General features: G+C 34.1%; 2 protein-coding genes, 1 long non-coding RNA gene and 2 other non-coding genes across 6 annotated transcripts; 3 read left to right on the plus strand and 2 right to left on the minus strand.

Moving 5' to 3' along the window:
• The first annotated feature begins 5,717 nt into the window (after positions 1–5,717).
• LOC104106171 (histone H2B-like) lies at positions 5,718–6,346 on the plus strand. Its single transcript, XM_009614663.4, has one exon. It carries the CDS (start codon positions 5,782–5,784, stop codon positions 6,196–6,198), a length of 417 nt encoding a protein of 138 aa, XP_009612958.1. The 5' UTR covers positions 5,718–5,781; the 3' UTR covers positions 6,199–6,346.
• A 2,077-nt stretch (positions 6,347–8,423) lies between these two features.
• Positions 8,424–8,495, plus strand: TRNAC-GCA (transfer RNA cysteine (anticodon GCA)). The gene has a single exon. It is a non-coding gene; the product is annotated as a tRNA-Cys (tRNA).
• Positions 8,496–9,143: 648 nt separating this feature from the next.
• TRNAV-AAC (transfer RNA valine (anticodon AAC)) lies at positions 9,144–9,217 on the minus strand. Its single transcript has one exon. It is a non-coding gene; the product is annotated as a tRNA-Val (tRNA).
• Positions 9,218–9,526: 309 nt separating this feature from the next.
• LOC104106170 (ACT domain-containing protein ACR9-like) lies at positions 9,527–13,876 on the minus strand. Of its 2 annotated transcripts, XM_009614660.4 has the most exons (6): positions 13,486–13,875; positions 12,490–12,708; positions 12,306–12,411; positions 11,017–11,365; positions 10,066–10,350; positions 9,527–9,843 (listed from the first exon to the last, which is right to left on the minus strand). In XM_009614660.4, the coding sequence occupies exons 1-6, from the start codon at positions 13,646–13,648 to the stop codon at positions 9,697–9,699; spliced, it is 1,269 nt and encodes a 422-aa protein (XP_009612955.1). In that variant the 5' UTR covers positions 13,649–13,875; the 3' UTR covers positions 9,527–9,696. The 2 variants fall into 2 exon arrangements, with proteins under 2 accessions (XP_009612955.1, XP_009612956.1); XM_009614661.4 differs by lacking the exon at positions 12,490–12,708 and having other exon boundaries at positions 13,486–13,876.
• A 1,010-nt stretch (positions 13,877–14,886) lies between these two features.
• Positions 14,887–16,160, plus strand: LOC104106169 (uncharacterized). The gene is made up of 2 exons (XR_688545.4): positions 14,887–15,552; positions 15,836–16,160. It is a non-coding gene; the product is annotated as an uncharacterized lncRNA (long non-coding RNA).
• Positions 16,161–18,068: the final 1,908 nt, after the last annotated feature.

The following is an 18,068-nucleotide window of genomic DNA, read 5'->3' on the forward strand; positions in this document are numbered from 1 at the left end:
TCCTTGAATTACTTCAACTCCACAGGTGCCATAAGATATAGTGGAATAGAAATGGGCCGAGTTCCCGGCACCAGGTCAATACCAAAGTCAATGTCCCTATGTGGTGACATGCCCGGTAGGTCTGTTGGAAATATATCTGGGAAATCTCTCACTACCGAAACTGACTCAACGGTAGGAATATCAACACTGACATCTCTCAAAAAGGCTAAATATGCATCACATCCCTTCTCAACCATTCGATGTGCCTTTATAAATGACATAACTCTGCTAGGAATATAATCCAATGCACCCATCCACTCTAATCACGGCAATCCTGGCATAGCCAATGTCACAGACTTGGCGTGACAGTCCAAAATAGCATGATATGGCGACAACAGTCCATGTCCAAGATCACATCAAAGTCTACCATATTAAGTAGCAATAGATCAACTCTGGTCTCAGTATCCACCAATAGTAACTAAACACGACCATTAAACATGGTCTACAATAATAGAATCTCCCACAGGCGTGGACACATATACAGGGGCACTCAAAGAATCACAAGATATATCCAAATACGGAGCAAAGTAAGATGAAACATATGAGTAAGTGGAACCCGGATCAAATAAAACTGAGGCATCCTGTGACAGACCGGAACAATACCTGTGATGACAGCATCTGAAGTATCAGCCTCCATCCTATCCGGAAAAGCATAGAAATGAGTCTGGCCTCCCCCTCTAGGGCGACCTCTAGCTGCCTGGCCTCCACTCCTAGCTAGCAGTGCAGGCGGAGCAGCAACTGGAGCAACAACCATGACTAGTGAACCCTATGGAGCTTGTGAAATCTATAGAGTGATACGGGTGGCTATTGTGATATTTTCAGGTTGGAATGATACCACTTGTGATATTTTTAGGGCATAGCTATACGGGTGACTATTATAATTTTGTCAGGACGGAGTGAAATAGGTGGCTATTGTTGTTGTGATAAAAGTGTAGGCACGAGGTGCTATTTGTGTGGGTTTCTTTATGATGACTTGTTGTGGAAACCGAGTCTCTACTTGTGTTGAATTATTATCACTTATTCTGATGAGATTATTATTAATGTTTTTTGCTATACTTTTGTTGTTGGTTTTAATTTATTGCACAGGTTATTTTGACTAGTGAGTATCACATGACTTGAACCTCGTCACTACTTCACCGAGGTTAGTCTTGATACTTACTGGGTACCGAGTGTGGTACTCATGCTATACTTTTACACATTTTTATGCGGATTCAGGTGTTGGAGGTAGCGGATCTAGGCAGTGAGAGCTTCATTGACCTTGAGGATTCAAGGTGGCTACATTGACCATCGCAGTCCTTTGAAGTCATATCCTTATAATGATACTGGCATATCATTTTTCACACAGTATTGTATTTTGAGATATTCTTATATTTTTCATTAGAGCTCATGACTTTGTACTACCTAGTTCTAGAGAGATGTTGTGATTATCGTCATTTTGGCTTGTATTACCTCTATTTTCATATTTTTGCTAAACTCTGCTTTATTATATCATATTTTTATTGATTTAACTGTTGTAACTGATCGGCTTACCTAGTTTTAGAAACTAGATGACATCACGGCCCTTATAGTGGAATTTAGGTTGTGACATAAACATACTTTCCTTTTATTCTTCCCGAAGTCGCTTAGATTTTTTACTAGACGATTCACATTTCTTTTTATACAGATAAATATTCTCAAAAAATTCAGCATTATCTAATTTGATTACCGTATTAATATGAATGTCTGGATTTTCTTATTTATGAACAAGAAAATGATATGCCTTATTATTTGTTTCATATCCTATGAAAACGCAATCAACAATTTTCTGTCCATTCTTTACCCTTTTGGGTTTAGGAACTTGCACTTTAGCCAAACACTTTCATAGTTTAAAATATTTTAAGTTGGGTTTCCTTCCTTTTCACTTTTCATATGGAATGAATTGTGTTTTACTATGAGGAACTCGATTGAGTAGTCAGTTAGCTGTAAGAATAGCTTCCCCCACAATTTTTAGGTTAAACCAAATTTTATCAATAAGGCATTCATCATCTCCTTTAATATACTATTCTTTCTTTCTGCAATTCCATTAGATTGCGGTGAGTAAGGGGCAGTTCTCTAGTGAATAATGTCATGTTCCCAACATATTTTTTTAAAAGGAGATTCATATTCACCACCCCTATCACTTCTAATCATTTTGATCTTTTTATTTAGTTGTATTTCAATTTCATTTTTGTACTGCTTGAATGAATCAATTACTTCATCTTTACTATTAAGTAAGTAAATATAGCAATATCTAGTATTATCGTCAATAAAAGTTATGAAATACTTTTTTTTACCGTGAGATGGTATTGACTTCATATCGCAAATATTTGGGTGAAAGTCTAAAGGATTTAAATTCTTTTCAACTGACTTATAAGGATGTTTGACATACTTTGACACATATTTGACATTTTGAGTTACTGCATTCAAACTTAGGCAATACTTCTAAATTAATCTTTTTTACAAAGTCTTGAAGTTGTAGTGAGCTAAATGTTCATGCCATAAATTATTTGATTCAAGCAAGTAAGAAGAAGCTTAAATTTTATTCATTTCAATAGCAATTACATTTAGTTTGAAAAGGTCCTCAATAAGGTAACCTTTTCCTACATATATTTCATTCTTACTAACTATAACCTTGTAGGAAACAAAAACACACTTAAGGTCATTTTTGACTAGAAGTGATGTCGAGACTAAATTCTTCTGCATTTCAGAAACATGAAGAATATTGTTTAGAGTCATAATCTTGCCAGAAGTCATCTTCAAAGCTATCTTGCTCATTTCTTTAATTTTTGCAACAACAAAATTTACCATAAAAATTATCTCGTTGGGTCTAGCGGGAGCATAAGAAGTAAACAACTCTTTGTTAGCACAAACATGGCGAGTGGCCCAGAATCAATCCACCATTCTCTAGGATTTCCAACCAGGATGCATTCAGAAAGCATAGCATACAAGTTATCCATTTCTTCCTTATTCTCAATCATGTTTGCTTGGCATTTCTTTTTGTCCTTCTTTGGTGCACTACAGTTGACAGCCTTATGTCCAATATTTCCACAATTATGGCAATTACCTTTGAAGTTCTTTATGCTTGGGTAATTCCTTGATCCAGACAGCTTCTTTCGCTCTTTGCTCGTTGAAGCTTCCTCAATAATATTTGCTCCCATTATTGTTGAGTTTCCACGAGACTTCTTTTCTGCAGACTTATTGTCCTCCTCTTCAATCCTTAGGCGAACAATAAGGTCTTCAAACGTCATCTATTTATGCTTATGTTTCAAGTAGTTCTTAAAGTCCTTCCACAGTAGAGGCAGCTTTTCAATTAATGCCGCAACTTGAAACACTTCATTTATGACCGTACCTTCAATCATAAATTTATAATTAGTAATATAATTAATATCTTTAATTAAAATATTGATTTGACTTATACCTTTAGCAAGGAGGTCGTGAATAATGACTTGCAGTTTTTGTACTTGAGCTATGACAGACTTGCTATCAACCATTTTAAAGTCCAAGAACTTTGTGGCAACATACTTTTTAAGTCCAACATTTTCTGTCTTATATTTCTTTTCAAGAGCGTTCCACAACTCTTTCGAAATTTTCATGATACTATAAACATTGTACACGCGATCTTCCAATTAATTCAAGATATAATTTTTGCACGAGAAGTCAAAATGCTTCCATGCCCCCTGTGACCACAAACCACTCATTATCTGAAGTTTTTTCGGTGAAGAATGGAACGTCCTCATTGATAAAGCACTGCAAATTGAGTGTGGTCAGGTAGAAGAATATTTTATGCTGCCAGTGCTTGAAGTCCACGCCGAAAAGTTTTTCGGACTTTTCTGCTGGTGCCATCGCCGGTGCAGGTGTTGTGCGACTTGAAAATGCAGTAGCCATTGCAGCAATAGTAGTCACAACATAACTATTTTGTTATTCTGTATTTGTTGTCATTTTTCTGTAAAAGAAATTGACACAACCGGATTTAGTAAGTCGATAAAGTTTTTATATCTTCAAACTGTATACACACAACTAAATAGAAAATCACAAAGATTTTAATTTCGGATTGAGTAGAAAGCCACATAGACTTTAATCTCAAACTGGAGTAGAAAATTCGAATATTTTAATCTCCAAAGCCGGAGTAGAAAATTACTAGGATTTTACTCTCCCAAACCAGAAAGTAAGATGAAAACAGAAATATAAATTAAATTCCTTAAGCTTGTTAGTATACTGTGTTCAAAAAATAGAAAAAAACAGAAGACGTTAGTTTAAGAAAATAAAAACAGAAAATTTTGAGCCCACAAGCTTCTTGTATATCCTTAAAGAATTTAATCCCCTCACAGTTGCCCAAGGTTTCGGATTAATTCTTCTTAGAATAGAATAAAATAACTATTATGTGATAGCGACACTACAAATCATAGAACTTCGGCAAACTCAAATGGCGAAGCAAATCACACTAGATGCTTATGTTTTACTTCGAAAAAATAATGCAGAAATACATAAGAGAGAGGGGAGAGTTTGTAGATTTTCGGTGGTGGAAAATAAGAGTAATCCTCTCTATTTATAACCAACGAACTTGAGTTCCAACAAGTGCAAAGATACATGTTCGTTTGATAAGGTGTCTATTTGGTAGAAATTATTTAAGTTTCTGTTAAATGGATTGTTTGGCCGGGAATTTGACCGTTGGAAAAATAATGTTGCAGATCCAAAAAAAAGTGGTCCAAAATAATTATCAATCAATTATATTAATTGACCAAATCCGAATCTGAGCGACGACGACGATAACAACCGTGCGATGGTTGATTTCTTCTTAACTCTTTAAAAGTTAGAAGAAGTACTTTTTATATATAAGCACAAGAATTTTAAGGGACAAAGTTCCTGTATAAAAGGAACCAATTCAAAATTTTATTTTCCTCCATTATTCATTCACACCTCTTTTATTTAATAAATAAAATCCAACAAAACTTTTATCCGTTCTGTCTAGACCCAGTTCCCTCTAATGATGCATAACTATTTATATAAATATTAATATTAAGTCTTCGTTAACCAAAAAAATCAACAAAAATAGATTAGTTAGATTGAAAAACATTCCCCATTATAATGTTATAATCTTTCCCCTTTTGCTATTTGCCATTTAAGATTTCGAGAAACCTATTAAAAAGTAATTTAATAACATTAATAGTAAAAAAAAACTACTCCATGCATTTTAGTTTATGTTATATTAATATTTTTTTATTAGTCTGTTAAAATAATGCCATTTATAAATTCAAAAACAATTAGATTTAATTTTTTATTTTATCACTAATGAAAAAAATTTAGTAGCCACACAAATATTATGACTTATTTAAATTAATAATTTCAAAAGTATTTCTCACTTAAATTAATGTCTTTTTTTAAAAAAAATTATGTAAAGTAAATTAATTTAAACCAAATTCTTCTAACAAACAAAAAGCTGCGGAGGGAGTAATGTTATTTTTACTCATTCCTCCCCTCTTTTGACGCCATTATTTCCGTAGCAAATGATCTACACCTGCTCAGCTCCACTATCCTCTTTAAGCCGTAGATTTAACCTCCAACACAAATTGACGCTTCTTATATTTCCACGTCATCAATCCTCGTCTCTCTTCGTTCTCCAATCAAAACAAACCTCAATTACTTATAAATACAAAAACCACACCCATTCTTCTCCAACAAACTTCTCATCTTTCTCAAATCTTCGGTAAATTTCTACACTATACCATGGCTCCGAAAGCAGAGAAGAATCCGGCACCGGAAAAATCTGAAGTTCCGGCGGAGAAGAAGCCAAAAGCTGGTAAAAAGCTCCCTAAAGACGTCGGTCCCGTCGCTGGAGAAAAGAAGAAGAAGAAGGTGAAGAAGAGTTCGGAGACGTACAAGATCTATATATTCAAAGTGCTAAAACAAGTGCATCCCGATATAGGAATTTCGAGCAAAGCGATGGGAATAATGAACAGTTTTATTAACGATATATTTGAGAAACTTGCTCAAGAAGCTTCTAAATTAGCGCGGTATAATAAGAAGCCTACAATTACGTCGAGGGAAATTCAGACGGCGGTTAGATTGGTATTGCCTGGTGAATTGGCGAAGCATGCTGTTTCTGAAGGGACTAAAGCTGTTACCAAGTTTACTAGCTCTTGAATTTTTAAAGGACTGATTAGGTTATATTGGGATTGGGAATTGGGGTTAGGGTTTCGTCCAATGGTTGATTTCATGTATGTTGGCATTTTGATGGGAATAATGTAAAGTACAACGCTGTTCCTTATCAATGAAATCTACTTTTTATGTATTCTTATTGGTTGTGTTTATTATTCACGAATGCAATGACATGTTTGCGGTATTGGTTACTGTTTCCGTAGGCGAATGGTTATCCTTTTTTGGCTGTCCATGTTGTTATATGATTTGTTTGAGCAAGATTTCTTGACTGCAACATGATCATCTCTTTAATTTGCTTGAAAATCTGTGGTAATAAACGGGTGCTCTGTGTTACTTGCATTATAATTTTTATAGCTATGGAAAGACTTTTATTTTAGTTAAGGCTGAGGTTAAATACATCTTGAATAACAGAATGAAAGAATAGGCTGAACGAAAGGTCAAGTTCTTGTACCGCAGGCACTTTGTTTCAGTGAAAAGTGACATTATTCTTGTTACCAAAGGAAAAGAAAGGAGCGCAATTGGTTTTCAAGGTAAGCTCTTGTTATTCTGATTTCTCTTTTAACAAAGTTCAGTCCTCTCTTTCTATATTTTGTAATGGTGCCTAGGATTGAGGAGCGCAATTGATTGATAGAATTAATTAGAGCACGCGGATGAAACTACATAGAAACTTAACCAGTTCATCTCAATGTTGATCAACTTTATTTTCTTGTTTTCTTCTGGAATGTATCTCCGACAGTTGCAGATCACTTATGAGATCTGGATGAGGAAAAATGAAATGTCAAGGAAATTAGATTAGAACTGATTTATTAATTTGTTGTATGTGTCTGTTCAATTTGGCATCTGCAGTGCATGTTTATATATGCTTTTTGATTGTGTATTTTCTGAAATAAGAATATGCAATCCTGTGAATGATTTTCAATAGATTTGTAGTAAAGAAGTGCTGAGTTACTTAAAGCTGCTTCTGTATTTGCCATATTTCCTGAAAACTTGTGCAATTCTTTTCAACAGAATGATAGTGAATACTAAACTTGTTCTTCTGTCATTTTCTATTCTACTTATGTGTCCCAGCAGTGTTCCTTCTGAAAGCTTAAACTTGAACACTCTTGTAAACATCTGATCTCTCATCTCTGATACGGGAGATGGGTGTAGTTCTGTTTCTGTCTTTGACTGAAAGTATTTAGCATGTGATTTCTAATAATGTTTGATTTTTGGCCAGTTGGAAATGCAATTATGGATGCAGCATCGAACATTTGAATGGGCATTTATATCATAATGGAAATTGGGTAGCCCGGTGCATAAAGTATCTTACGTTCACGGATCCGAGAAACGGCCGCACCTCAAGAGTGTGATGTAGACAGTCGACCCTAATGTAGCATTAGTGGCTACTTCCATAGCTCGAACCTTGGCTGTTACTAAATTCTGAATACCTGGCATTTATGCTCATATATTTCTTATTTCACAACCTCAAGGTCTTCCTTTGATTTGTTGAAGGGAATTGTGCATTCTTCTCCTTTGAGAATTTTTAAATCTGTTGTTGAGTTCTTTTATCAGTGGTGTTGTGTCATTTTTAGGCTGGAAGAAAATGATTTTGCCTCTTAATCTTTTTAGAAAGACAAGTAGAGAACTTAATCCGCTGGTACAGAAAATGTAGAGAACTTTAAATGAGTGGATAAATTATTTGTTTTAATACTGGACTAAGGCCGGCTTAAATGGAATGCCTATAGTCGAATTCAACTTATTTGGAATTAAGGCACAATAATTATAATCTTAGATAAGATAGATATTATCAGTTTTCTTGCTCGGGCATAAGTAAAAAATAAAAGCACCTGGACATCACTGTAATAAAAAATAAAATAATAAAGTATGAGACATCTGGGAATTTAAAAGTTATTTGACTGTATCGGTTTAACCTAATTTTCTTACTGATGTTTATTTGTATCTTTAGTCAAATCAGCAACAATTAATTAGTTGAAAGCTTATGGAAGTATTTAATAAGTGATTAACTTAGTTCTTTTAGGACATTGGATGAAATTGGAATAAGAGACTGAAGATTAATCAGCAATTAATTTTGCTTCTTGCCCACCAGTTTTATATTTGAAATTAAGGTTTTGCATAGTGGGAATTCCGTGTATAGTGATGGGCGATTTTCAGAGGATGAAAAATGAATAAACCTACATTATTTATAAAACCTCAGAAATAAAAACAAAATAGGGTCCTTAGCTCAGTGGTAGAGCATTTGACTGCAGATCAAGAGGTCACCGGTTCGAACCCGGTAGGGCCCTTTCAAAATTTGTTTTTTAAAAATTAACGTTAACATACACATTTTCTCACTTATGCAACCGGTACTGCTCTCTATTCAAATCAAACCCTTTAGTTAGTCATTTCTAGTTCAAAACCGTAGAAGTTTTGAAATCATTTACGTAGTCACCTATTTGTTTTTCATTTGGCAAGAAATGTTTTAGTTTTATATATAATTAGGGCTCGACTTATGAACATCAAAAGGTAAATTTGCACACTACCCACTTTGTTCCAGCAATTTAAAGTTTGCAACTGGCACTTAACAACATCATACTTCATTTCTATTCGAATTTGTAATTCATAAGAATCCGTTTTTATTCATTCAAACATAACATTTTTCACGAATGATAATGCCTTAAATTATTTTTTCATAAGCATTGTCATTTTTTGTGTTGGTTCAAAACTTCAAACTACTTAACTTGTACAAATTGCTACCACCTTAAACCATTTGAAGGTTGAATGTATCCATTTGTTGTGTTCCTCTTCAATTTAAAAAGGATTTCTGTTGAGGACCCTCTATTTTTTTAAACCCTATTTGGGCAAATTCTTACTGATTTCCTATAATTCGCTCGTTACAACTTTAGTTTCCAGACAGAAATGGGTTTTAGGAAAACAGCAAAATAGAGAAAAATTGGCGTCGCCCGGACTCGAACCGGAGACCTTCAGTGTGTTAGACTGACGTGATAACCAACTACACCACGACACCTTGATGTTTAGATCGTTCATTGTGTTTAATTTCTTGAATGTATTAGTTTTCATTTTTAAACCAAAAAACCACATAATCTTTTGAAAATCACTAGTTATATGTGAAGAAAATTTTCACGATCATTTTAACTGTGTTTTCTTCCTCTAAAACCAAAAAGGAAAAACAAATTACTCCTTATGCTTTCTCGTACAATACTCTTCAAGACAATTGACTTTTTAGGAGTTATAAGACAATATATTGCTAAGACTAACATACTGTAAAATGGTCAGAATATATCTTAAATATCAATATGATAAGAGATTGAGAAAATAAAAGAGGAAAAGAGTGAGTTATATTGAAGAAAATGTATATATATATATAGGTATACAGACAGTACCAACCAAACAAAACGCTCAGCTAGATACAACAACAATTAATAAACTATACAAAGGGATCGCTGATCCTTAACATGCAAAACTTTAGCAACAAACGGGCCTGGCTCACCAACCCATCAATGTTCTTCTTACCTTGTCTACAATCCGATTTCTACCAACCATAGTTGACATGTCAGTATTACAGTTGTCGTCTAACAGGAATCTGCAAACCTCCCAATCACGATCTGTTGTACAATGCCTTCCGATCTCCGCCTACAAAATAACAGATAAATTAGCATGAGGCCTAGACTGAATGTAGGTTGTTTAAAGATTTCATGCCTCTAGGTTCAGTGTTCTTAGAATGTTTGTAACCTTTTTCAAGCTTACTAGGAGTATAAAGACAATCCATTGTCTTCAAATCTTCACATACAATCAGTAAAGTTAAAATGTGCTAACTTTTTCTTTCAAACACTTCCTTTACCAGCATATACTTACCGAGAAGATGCAGATCCCAAGGTTCTTTAATGCCAGTGTGACATCATAGGAAACACGTGGTCTACCGTTTCCAGATAGCTCAATAGGATTTGCAACCAAAAGTTCAGTATCTGGTCCACGATTTGTTATTATAACGCGTAAAGGGTGAAGCATTTCCACTTTCAAGCGAGAACAAATTGCATCTTGTTTCTCTGGATCTACAATCTTTCTTCCATCCTTCTGCCGGATAAAAAGGTCTAATTCTCGTTGTCCCTTATTGACTGGTGAAAACCGACCAAAAGAAATCTACATGGAAAAGAAATCAAACTTGAAATCAGCATAGTTTTCCTTTTGATCAGAGAAAGTAAAATCAACTATAAGCATTCTTCATTTCATGTTTTCTCTTTGTGCCATCCATTACACAATTACATGTAAAACTCTAAACTGGGGGCGAAATAATGATCTTTAAACTCTAAACTCTAAAGGGGAATAAAGCATTACCTCCCAATGAGTTTACCCTTATATGCACTTAGCAAAAACAAAAATTTACATTGCATTACTTTAATGTCTATGAGATCAAAGTAGCCTCATTATCTGGAACAAAAAGATCCTTATTTTTTTTATTTCTTTTATTTTGTGATATAAGCACATTTGACGCATCTGGATTTGTAAATAGTAGGGGGAATCGCCTTCCGAGTTGTTAGAGCTCCTAGTACTGGGTAAAGAAGACAATAAAACCTCAGCAAAGCACATTCCTCAGATAAAATCCAGAATATGTTTGAACTTGCAATGAAGAAACCATAATCGTGTCAATCATCTACATTATGATGCAATAAGTTTAAGGACTTCAAACTCATTACCAGTAAGAACCAAACTCAAGTACACCTAGCCACAAATTAGATAATTTGCAACTAAATCAACAAAAATAATGAGGAATCAATAAGTAGAAAACTGAAATCTAAAAGCCAGTACCTGAATACTGAAGTCTTTCAATGTCCGCATAATGTCATAAAGAAAACCCTTGTGATCAATGCAACTAATCTGAAGCAACGTATGACCAGGGCTCAGGGAATTATCTATTGTCACACTAGCCTTCTTCAACTTCGTCATTTCTGAACTAAGAGCTTGTGCATGAAATTCGTTATCTTCAATTTTGCACCTAAATAATTCCTCAGCAACAGATGGAGGAAGAGAAGAGATATACTGAAGGTTGTCATACTTAGGGCCAGCTAACTGAAGTTCAAAACCACATGATTCGCCCAAAACAGCACGCAACTGCTCATATGTTTCATCTTGCCTAGCTTTTGTATGTAAGAGCTCTCTGAACATGAAATGAGATATGTTAAGATTAACTTCTTTTCGAACGTCTTAAGAATAACGAAAGAAAAACAGTATTATGGAATAGAATAAGATCCTTAATATATGAATTACTAAAGCAAAAGTCCCCTGCACATTCTAATTCAGATTTACACAAACCCAACTATACTAGAAATATTTGCCTGATATCACAAGATATGGTCTTCCATCAGTCATCCCAGGAAATAATTGGTAATAGTTACAGGAAATACATTATCCGTTGTACATTTGAAGGTAATAAAATGCAGGGAAGGAGAATTAAAAACATCGTCCACCAAACATATGTTTTTGTTACTCCAAAATCAAAATATGAATGAAGTAAAAGCTCTTTTAAAAGAGAAATCTTGTGATCCGGTAAACATGATTATACGTTTGAAAGGAAATACAATGCAGAAGGGGAGCAATTGATAACATTGTCCGCAAAGGAGTAACTGAAAAATCTTTCACCGTCCGCGAAGGGCTATTTTGTTGCTCCAGAATGAGAATATGAATGAAGAAAATAAGCTGTTCCCAAATAGAAAAACTTGTTATCCATTCTTCTGAGAGAAGAAATATAAAAACAATTGTTGGAATTATTAGATGGATAAGAATAAAGGTACAGAATTATTGCACCAAATATAAATGTCTGCATTGTTCTTTATCAGATTAGAAATATTAAGCTAAAGTCAAGAAACGTTGTGTATTAGTCAAGATGACCATTCAAATAAGGCACAGCCATAAAAGATAAGAAGAAATCAAATAGAATATTCAGATTGCTCCTTACAGGCTACAGCCATCATTTTAGTACTTAACTTAGTGTTGGAATTTCACGTTTAACTCACTTTTGTTCCCCATGAAGGAGCTTTCGATTTATTACAACCCTATAACTCAATATTCTAAAAGCAATGCAGAAGCTATATACTTACAAGTTGTCTGTTATAAAGAAAAGGTCTACAGCATGGCCATCCGGAGTTCTTGTCACTTTTACCCTTTGGATGGTAAGCTCGAGCTCAGAGAGAACTTCATTAACATCTAGAAACATCATGCAATTGCGTTAGAAGAGAGCATTAAATTAATAATCATAATCTGCGTACGAAGATTTGTCACTACCATGTAATAATCCTCTTCGGTCTGAGCTACAAAATGTCAATAAGTAAACAGAAGAAGAAATAGCGTGTGGTGATGGTTGGTTCAAATAAAATGAAACAGAGTATGATGGGCAAACTGATACAAGACGCTCTTTCAAATTCTTCCATCTTACTTTAGATGAGGAAGACTGAGGAACCACCCATAACACCACATAGCACCATAGCCCATCCGTTGAAACATCTGATTCACAGAAACACGGGGCACTTAGTTAAAGATGTACCAATGGAGAAAGAGAGATATATTTTATTTGTAGGGAGAAGGAGCGATAGGCAGGTGATTGAATTGGCAACAATTAGCCGATCGCAATAGCTCTTATAGAGAATAGGAAAACTAAATCTGTGACCATGATAAAGTCGGCCAGCTAAAATTGCACAATTCAGCAGATGTGTGTGTGTGTGTGTGTGTTTAACACATGAGAAGATAAATAAATTCGCGATAGAACTGTATAATGCTTGTACAAATGATACCAATTGAAATGTTGGACATTAAGCGTTTGGCTGAAAAATGTTTTCGCTGAAGAAATCATACCACAGTGTTTGGTTATCTTAATGTGTTGAAGTTGTTTTCTCCCAGTAAATTTTTTTTCAAAAAAATCGAAAAACTAACTTCCATCAATTATGAACCGGAATCATTTTCTTTTACAAATATCACGACTCTTACTCCATAGCACTGGCCTCAACCACTACTTCACATTGTTGTAAACTTTTAATAATAAATAGTATCACTAAAACACTATCCTCATTTTCCATTATCCTTCTCGTACAATTATCATGCATCATTTAAGTTTCTTTCAAGTAAACACTACGAAAAATGATCCCGAATACATTTTTCCCAACATAAATAATTACATAGAAAATATATTTTTTTTGGGAAACATTTTCCTCCGCACAAAACGAGACCTTTTGCAAGATTTTTTTCGATATTTGATAGAAATGGATAAGAAATTAATAAGAGTACCTCCTTTGATTATGTGGAGACCGAAATCAAGAATTGTACGACAGATATCACAACCGAGGCCGGTTTTATCAGGACAATTCACCGTAATTACATTAGGCTCCTCGCCTCTCTTCCCTTTCTGAATAATTACGGTGTCGCTATTGTCGTCGTCCGGAACACCCATACCGGAATCCGATGATCAAAACACAAAAACTACGGACAATTGAACATAAAACCTATATAAGAAATATAGCCGATTGGTCACCTCAGGTTGCTCAATTGCAAAGTTGGTTCGATATTCCTATCGGATAAAATTCCAGAACGTTCGTTGAAGCTCGTGTACACAATTTTGTGGAGAAGCAGGTCGTTGGTGTTTCCACTGAAATCTAGAGAGAGAGGGGAATTATTGATTGGGACGAAATTTAATTTTAAAAAAATAAGATTTCAAGGAAATTTAATAAAAAAAAATTATTTAAGATGTTGGACTGGAACAATATTTAATACTTATTGTTTTAAAAGTTTATGGTCTAAAATAAATTTTGTTTACTTTTATTTATTCACTATGCTAAAAATAAATTTTTATTTTTACTTATCAATTTTAGCAAATCAAGATAAAGATAATTTTTCATGTTTTATCTTTTACATTAATTACTCATTTCTTAATAACCACGCTTGGAACACTGTGTCATTTATTGAGATAATTTTATTATTATTAGGGGTTATATGGTAAAATACACATTACAATTTTTATTTCTTAAGGGACGTGTAAAGTAAAGCGAGAGAATAAATCAAGAAATGCAAAGTTTATAATTAAATATGAAAGTGTGATTTTTTTTTAGAAACTAATAGAAAGTGTGGCCACATAAAATAGTACGAAATAATATTATCATGTCAATTCATATAACAACATGCCAATAAGGACAATAATAAGGATGCAAGGATCAAATAGATTTTAAATATAAGAATGGTGTTAGAAAGAAAAGAAAAGCCCTGTTCCGAGATTCACAAATTTTAAGAATACAAGCTTGTTAACTTTTACATATATAGTGTTCTACTCCCTCTGTCCACTACATTCGTCCATTTTTACTTGACACATTTTAACTTTTCACACCCCTTAGAAAAATAATAAATAAAATACATACTTTATCATGATACTCATATTAATTGATGCATATTTTATTGAATTTAAAAAAATAATTTGAAATGAGTAATAAATATTGTGGGTATAACATAAAAAAAAGTGTCTTCTCTTGATATGCATAAAGTGACAAGTAAAAATAAAAATCTATTTTTAGTATATATGTCAAATAAAAGTGAACGAACGGAGTATATTTTAACTAACTTTTCAGCTAATATTTGTGAGCACCTAATTTTTTATCATGCTTAAATTTTCTGTACTCATCTCACCAATATCTCACTTCTCACTCCATCATTCTCGCTCTCATCTTCCCACGCATATCTCCACTCCACTTTCCTTTACTCACTTTCCTTTGCTCCCACTCTTTGTCCCCCCCCCCCCAAACTCTTTATACTCCACTTTACAAAATCATACCACTCTCCCTGCCCATTAAAACACCACTCTCCATGCCCATTAAAACAACCCCTCACTCTTTTCTTCTTCGGGCGAAAAACGGAATAGACTCCATCTCCCCCAAAAAGAAACCGAGTCGCCCCCTCTTCTCCTTCACTCTCTCTCATCTCTCTCATCTACATGAACTCACACACTGATCTTTACTCTCACACAGATTCATGCTGAATTTTCACTCTCGATTCACACACAGATCTCACACGAAGGAGCAACTGAAAATACTCCAAATACCCCCAAAAATATCAAATTTAGATCTGTAGTTCTACAGTTTGAAAAATAGAGGAAAAAGTAAAAGAAAAAGGGATTTCAAAGAGCTGTTGCGTTTTCTTTTGATTTTCTTGATAATTTCTGGGATTCTAAGAGTGGTTATCTCTCAAAAACATTGTTGATTGCTGTTGGAATCTGCTGTTGATTGTTAAATCTGTAGCTGAACTCTAATTTGTGAAATTAAGCCTTTATTTGGCTACCCTTCCTTCTAAATTCAATTCCTTCGCAATTAGGTATGTATTCCTTTAAACTGTGTTCAGATTTGCTATGACATGTAATTGTGTTTATTCTCTGGCTCATTTGCTGTTCTTACTCGAAGCTATGGTCGCTTTCGACCTCATTTGCTATTGCTAGTAGAACCTATCTGTTTTGATTTAGCTTTCGCTGCCTGTAAACTCAACTAGAATAAGATTACTGATTGAGTTTGATTTCCTGAACGTAAGCCACTTTATTGTATTAGCTTGATTCCTATTTTTTTAGTACTGTCACGTGCTGAAATGAAACTTGTATAATCAGTTGGGTTGAAAAATCAGTGGCTCGATAGTTGTTGATTAGCGGAGTAATCATGTATTGATACCAGGAAGAGTTCATGTTTAAGAGTTGGCATCCATAGGAATCAGCAAAGGCGGAATCGAGATGCATAACTTTTGGAATTGTTTGTTACTGAAAATGGATGACATTATATTGTTTAGATAGGGATATCTTTGTAACAGGGTGTAGGCATAAAAGTATGAGTCAGTTGATTATTAATTTTGTAAGTTAAATAGAATGGATTCTGATTTGGTCTTTCATGATTATGTATGCATTTTATCCATGAATGAGTTAATTTCATATTTCCTTATGGATTAGAGTTATAGCAGTAGTTTAAGACTTTGGGCATTATTTTAAGCCCATCTACGCTTATGTCTTGATCTGTTGGAAGTTTGAGCGTAGAGGCATGCAGGGATTGGACCCTTAATAAATTATTCCATCATTGTACACTTTATCCACTACAACTTTCGTAATCCATGGCCTTACAATAATCTTAAATTAGCGCGTTTTAAATTTATTATCGTGATTACACGTTCGCGTGACATAATTATGATTTTCAAAATAAATCAGGGTATGCGTTCGCGCGACCTTGACCAAACAATCTTGATAAAAATAAAGTGTTATTAATTGTGTACGCGTACGTGTGACATGGTTTTGGCACAATAAATAAAACGGATCCACACACGTGATTCGTTTAAAAGATAATTTCATATTTTAATAATTAAAAACGGATAGATAAAACATGAAAACCAATAAATCACAGTTTATCCAAAATTAATTCAAGCCAAGTTGTAGTTAATAAAGCGACCGTGCTAGAACCACGGGACTCGGAGAATGCGTTATTCGGACTTTATTTTTACAGACCAATAATAAAAGAGTCAAATCCTACTTTGACTAAGGATTCAAATAAAAAGTGACTTGGAATACCAAAAATCAATTCCAAGTGGCGACTCTGTAAAATAAAATAATCCCTACTCAAATTTATCACTTTAATTGGAAAAACTCTTTAACCCACCACAATTCATAAATAAATCTTTTGTGGGGGTAAAAAGGGTGTGACAATATTAATAAAAACAATTCACTATTGCAATATGTATCGATAAAATTCGATCTTTATCGTGCGGCATGACGAAATGATGATACGTAGTGAAAGTTGTTCGGGACTATGATATGAGTACGGGAGACAAAAGCATGGGTATCAGCAGAATCGTGATTGGGGCCGTCCATTCGAATTTTAAACAAAGACAACCAGAAGAGCATGCACTCGGAGCAGACTAAATGCTTTTGGTGGCGAACTACATTGAACCCGCAACTTTCTAGAGATCTTGGTCTCGTCTGTTACGCGATTGCAATTACCACTGATGAGGAACATCCACTGATGAGGAACATGCCACGGAGCCACCTTATAGGAAGGGTGTCAAATGATATTTCTTCGCTGAAAAAATATATTATGTAATTAGATAAAAAAATAAATTATATGTAAATATACTATTTATTGACTTCTCTTAATTTTCTAGTATGTTTACTTTTATATATGTTGACACCCCTTAACGAAAATTCTGGCTCCGCCACTGCTTGTCAGGCCACTAATCATATATTCAGCGTATAGGCTAGGAACTCGGAACAACCACATTCCGTCTAGGCTATGAATACCTTACTTTAATTTACTTATAAATCATCGTCTGATTACATATAACATTTTGAGATGATTCATCATGTACTCTTCATATTCTTTTGCAAGACTATCTTTCTCTTTGTATCTTTCAAGAATTGAAATTTATTTCAACATAGTCACATCATAGGCCGACGATCAATAAGATCTCCGTTATCTTAATCTCATCTTCATTTCAGTATACATACTTTGCATTAATCAATTTGCTATTGGCCTTAAAATATACATTTAATTGTTTACTTTAAAATTAATTTTTGGGTTAAACACAACAAAATTACATTTTAAATTCATTTTGTACTAACTCAACTTATTAAACGCTTTAAAAAGATTTTTTTTTTTTAAAAAGCATGGTATGTCTTCTTACCAAGCTTCAAGGTCCGGTAAGTAGGGGTGTCAATGGTTCGGTTTGACCGGTTATTTTATAAAATTTGTACTGTACTAATTTTTCGGTTATTCTATTATGTATAACCAAAATTAGATTTTTCCAAACCGTCCCAATCATGTCAATTTTTTTTCGGTATCGGTATCGGTACAGTTCGATTAATT

Source organism: Nicotiana tomentosiformis, chromosome 2 (genome assembly GCF_000390325.3).
Source record: "Nicotiana tomentosiformis chromosome 2, ASM39032v3, whole genome shotgun sequence".
In the NCBI taxonomy this organism is placed as follows: domain Eukaryota; kingdom Viridiplantae; phylum Streptophyta; class Magnoliopsida; order Solanales; family Solanaceae; genus Nicotiana; species Nicotiana tomentosiformis.

Coding starts and splice junctions, on each gene's coding strand:
- LOC104106171 (XM_009614663.4), top strand. CDS start 5,782: ATGGCTCCGAAAGCAGAGAAGAATCCGGCACCGGAAAAATCTGAAGTT.
- LOC104106170 (XM_009614660.4), bottom strand. CDS start 13,648: ATGGGTGTTCCGGACGACGACAATAGCGACACCGTAATTATTCAGAAA. Junction 12,709..13,485: donor TCTCCACATAATCAAAGGAG/GTACTCTTATTA, acceptor TCTGTGAATCAG/ATGTTTCAACGGATGGGCTA. Junction 9,844..10,065: donor TTGGGATCTGCATCTTCTCG/GTAAGTATATGC, acceptor GTTATTTTGTAG/GCGGAGATCGGAAGGCATTG.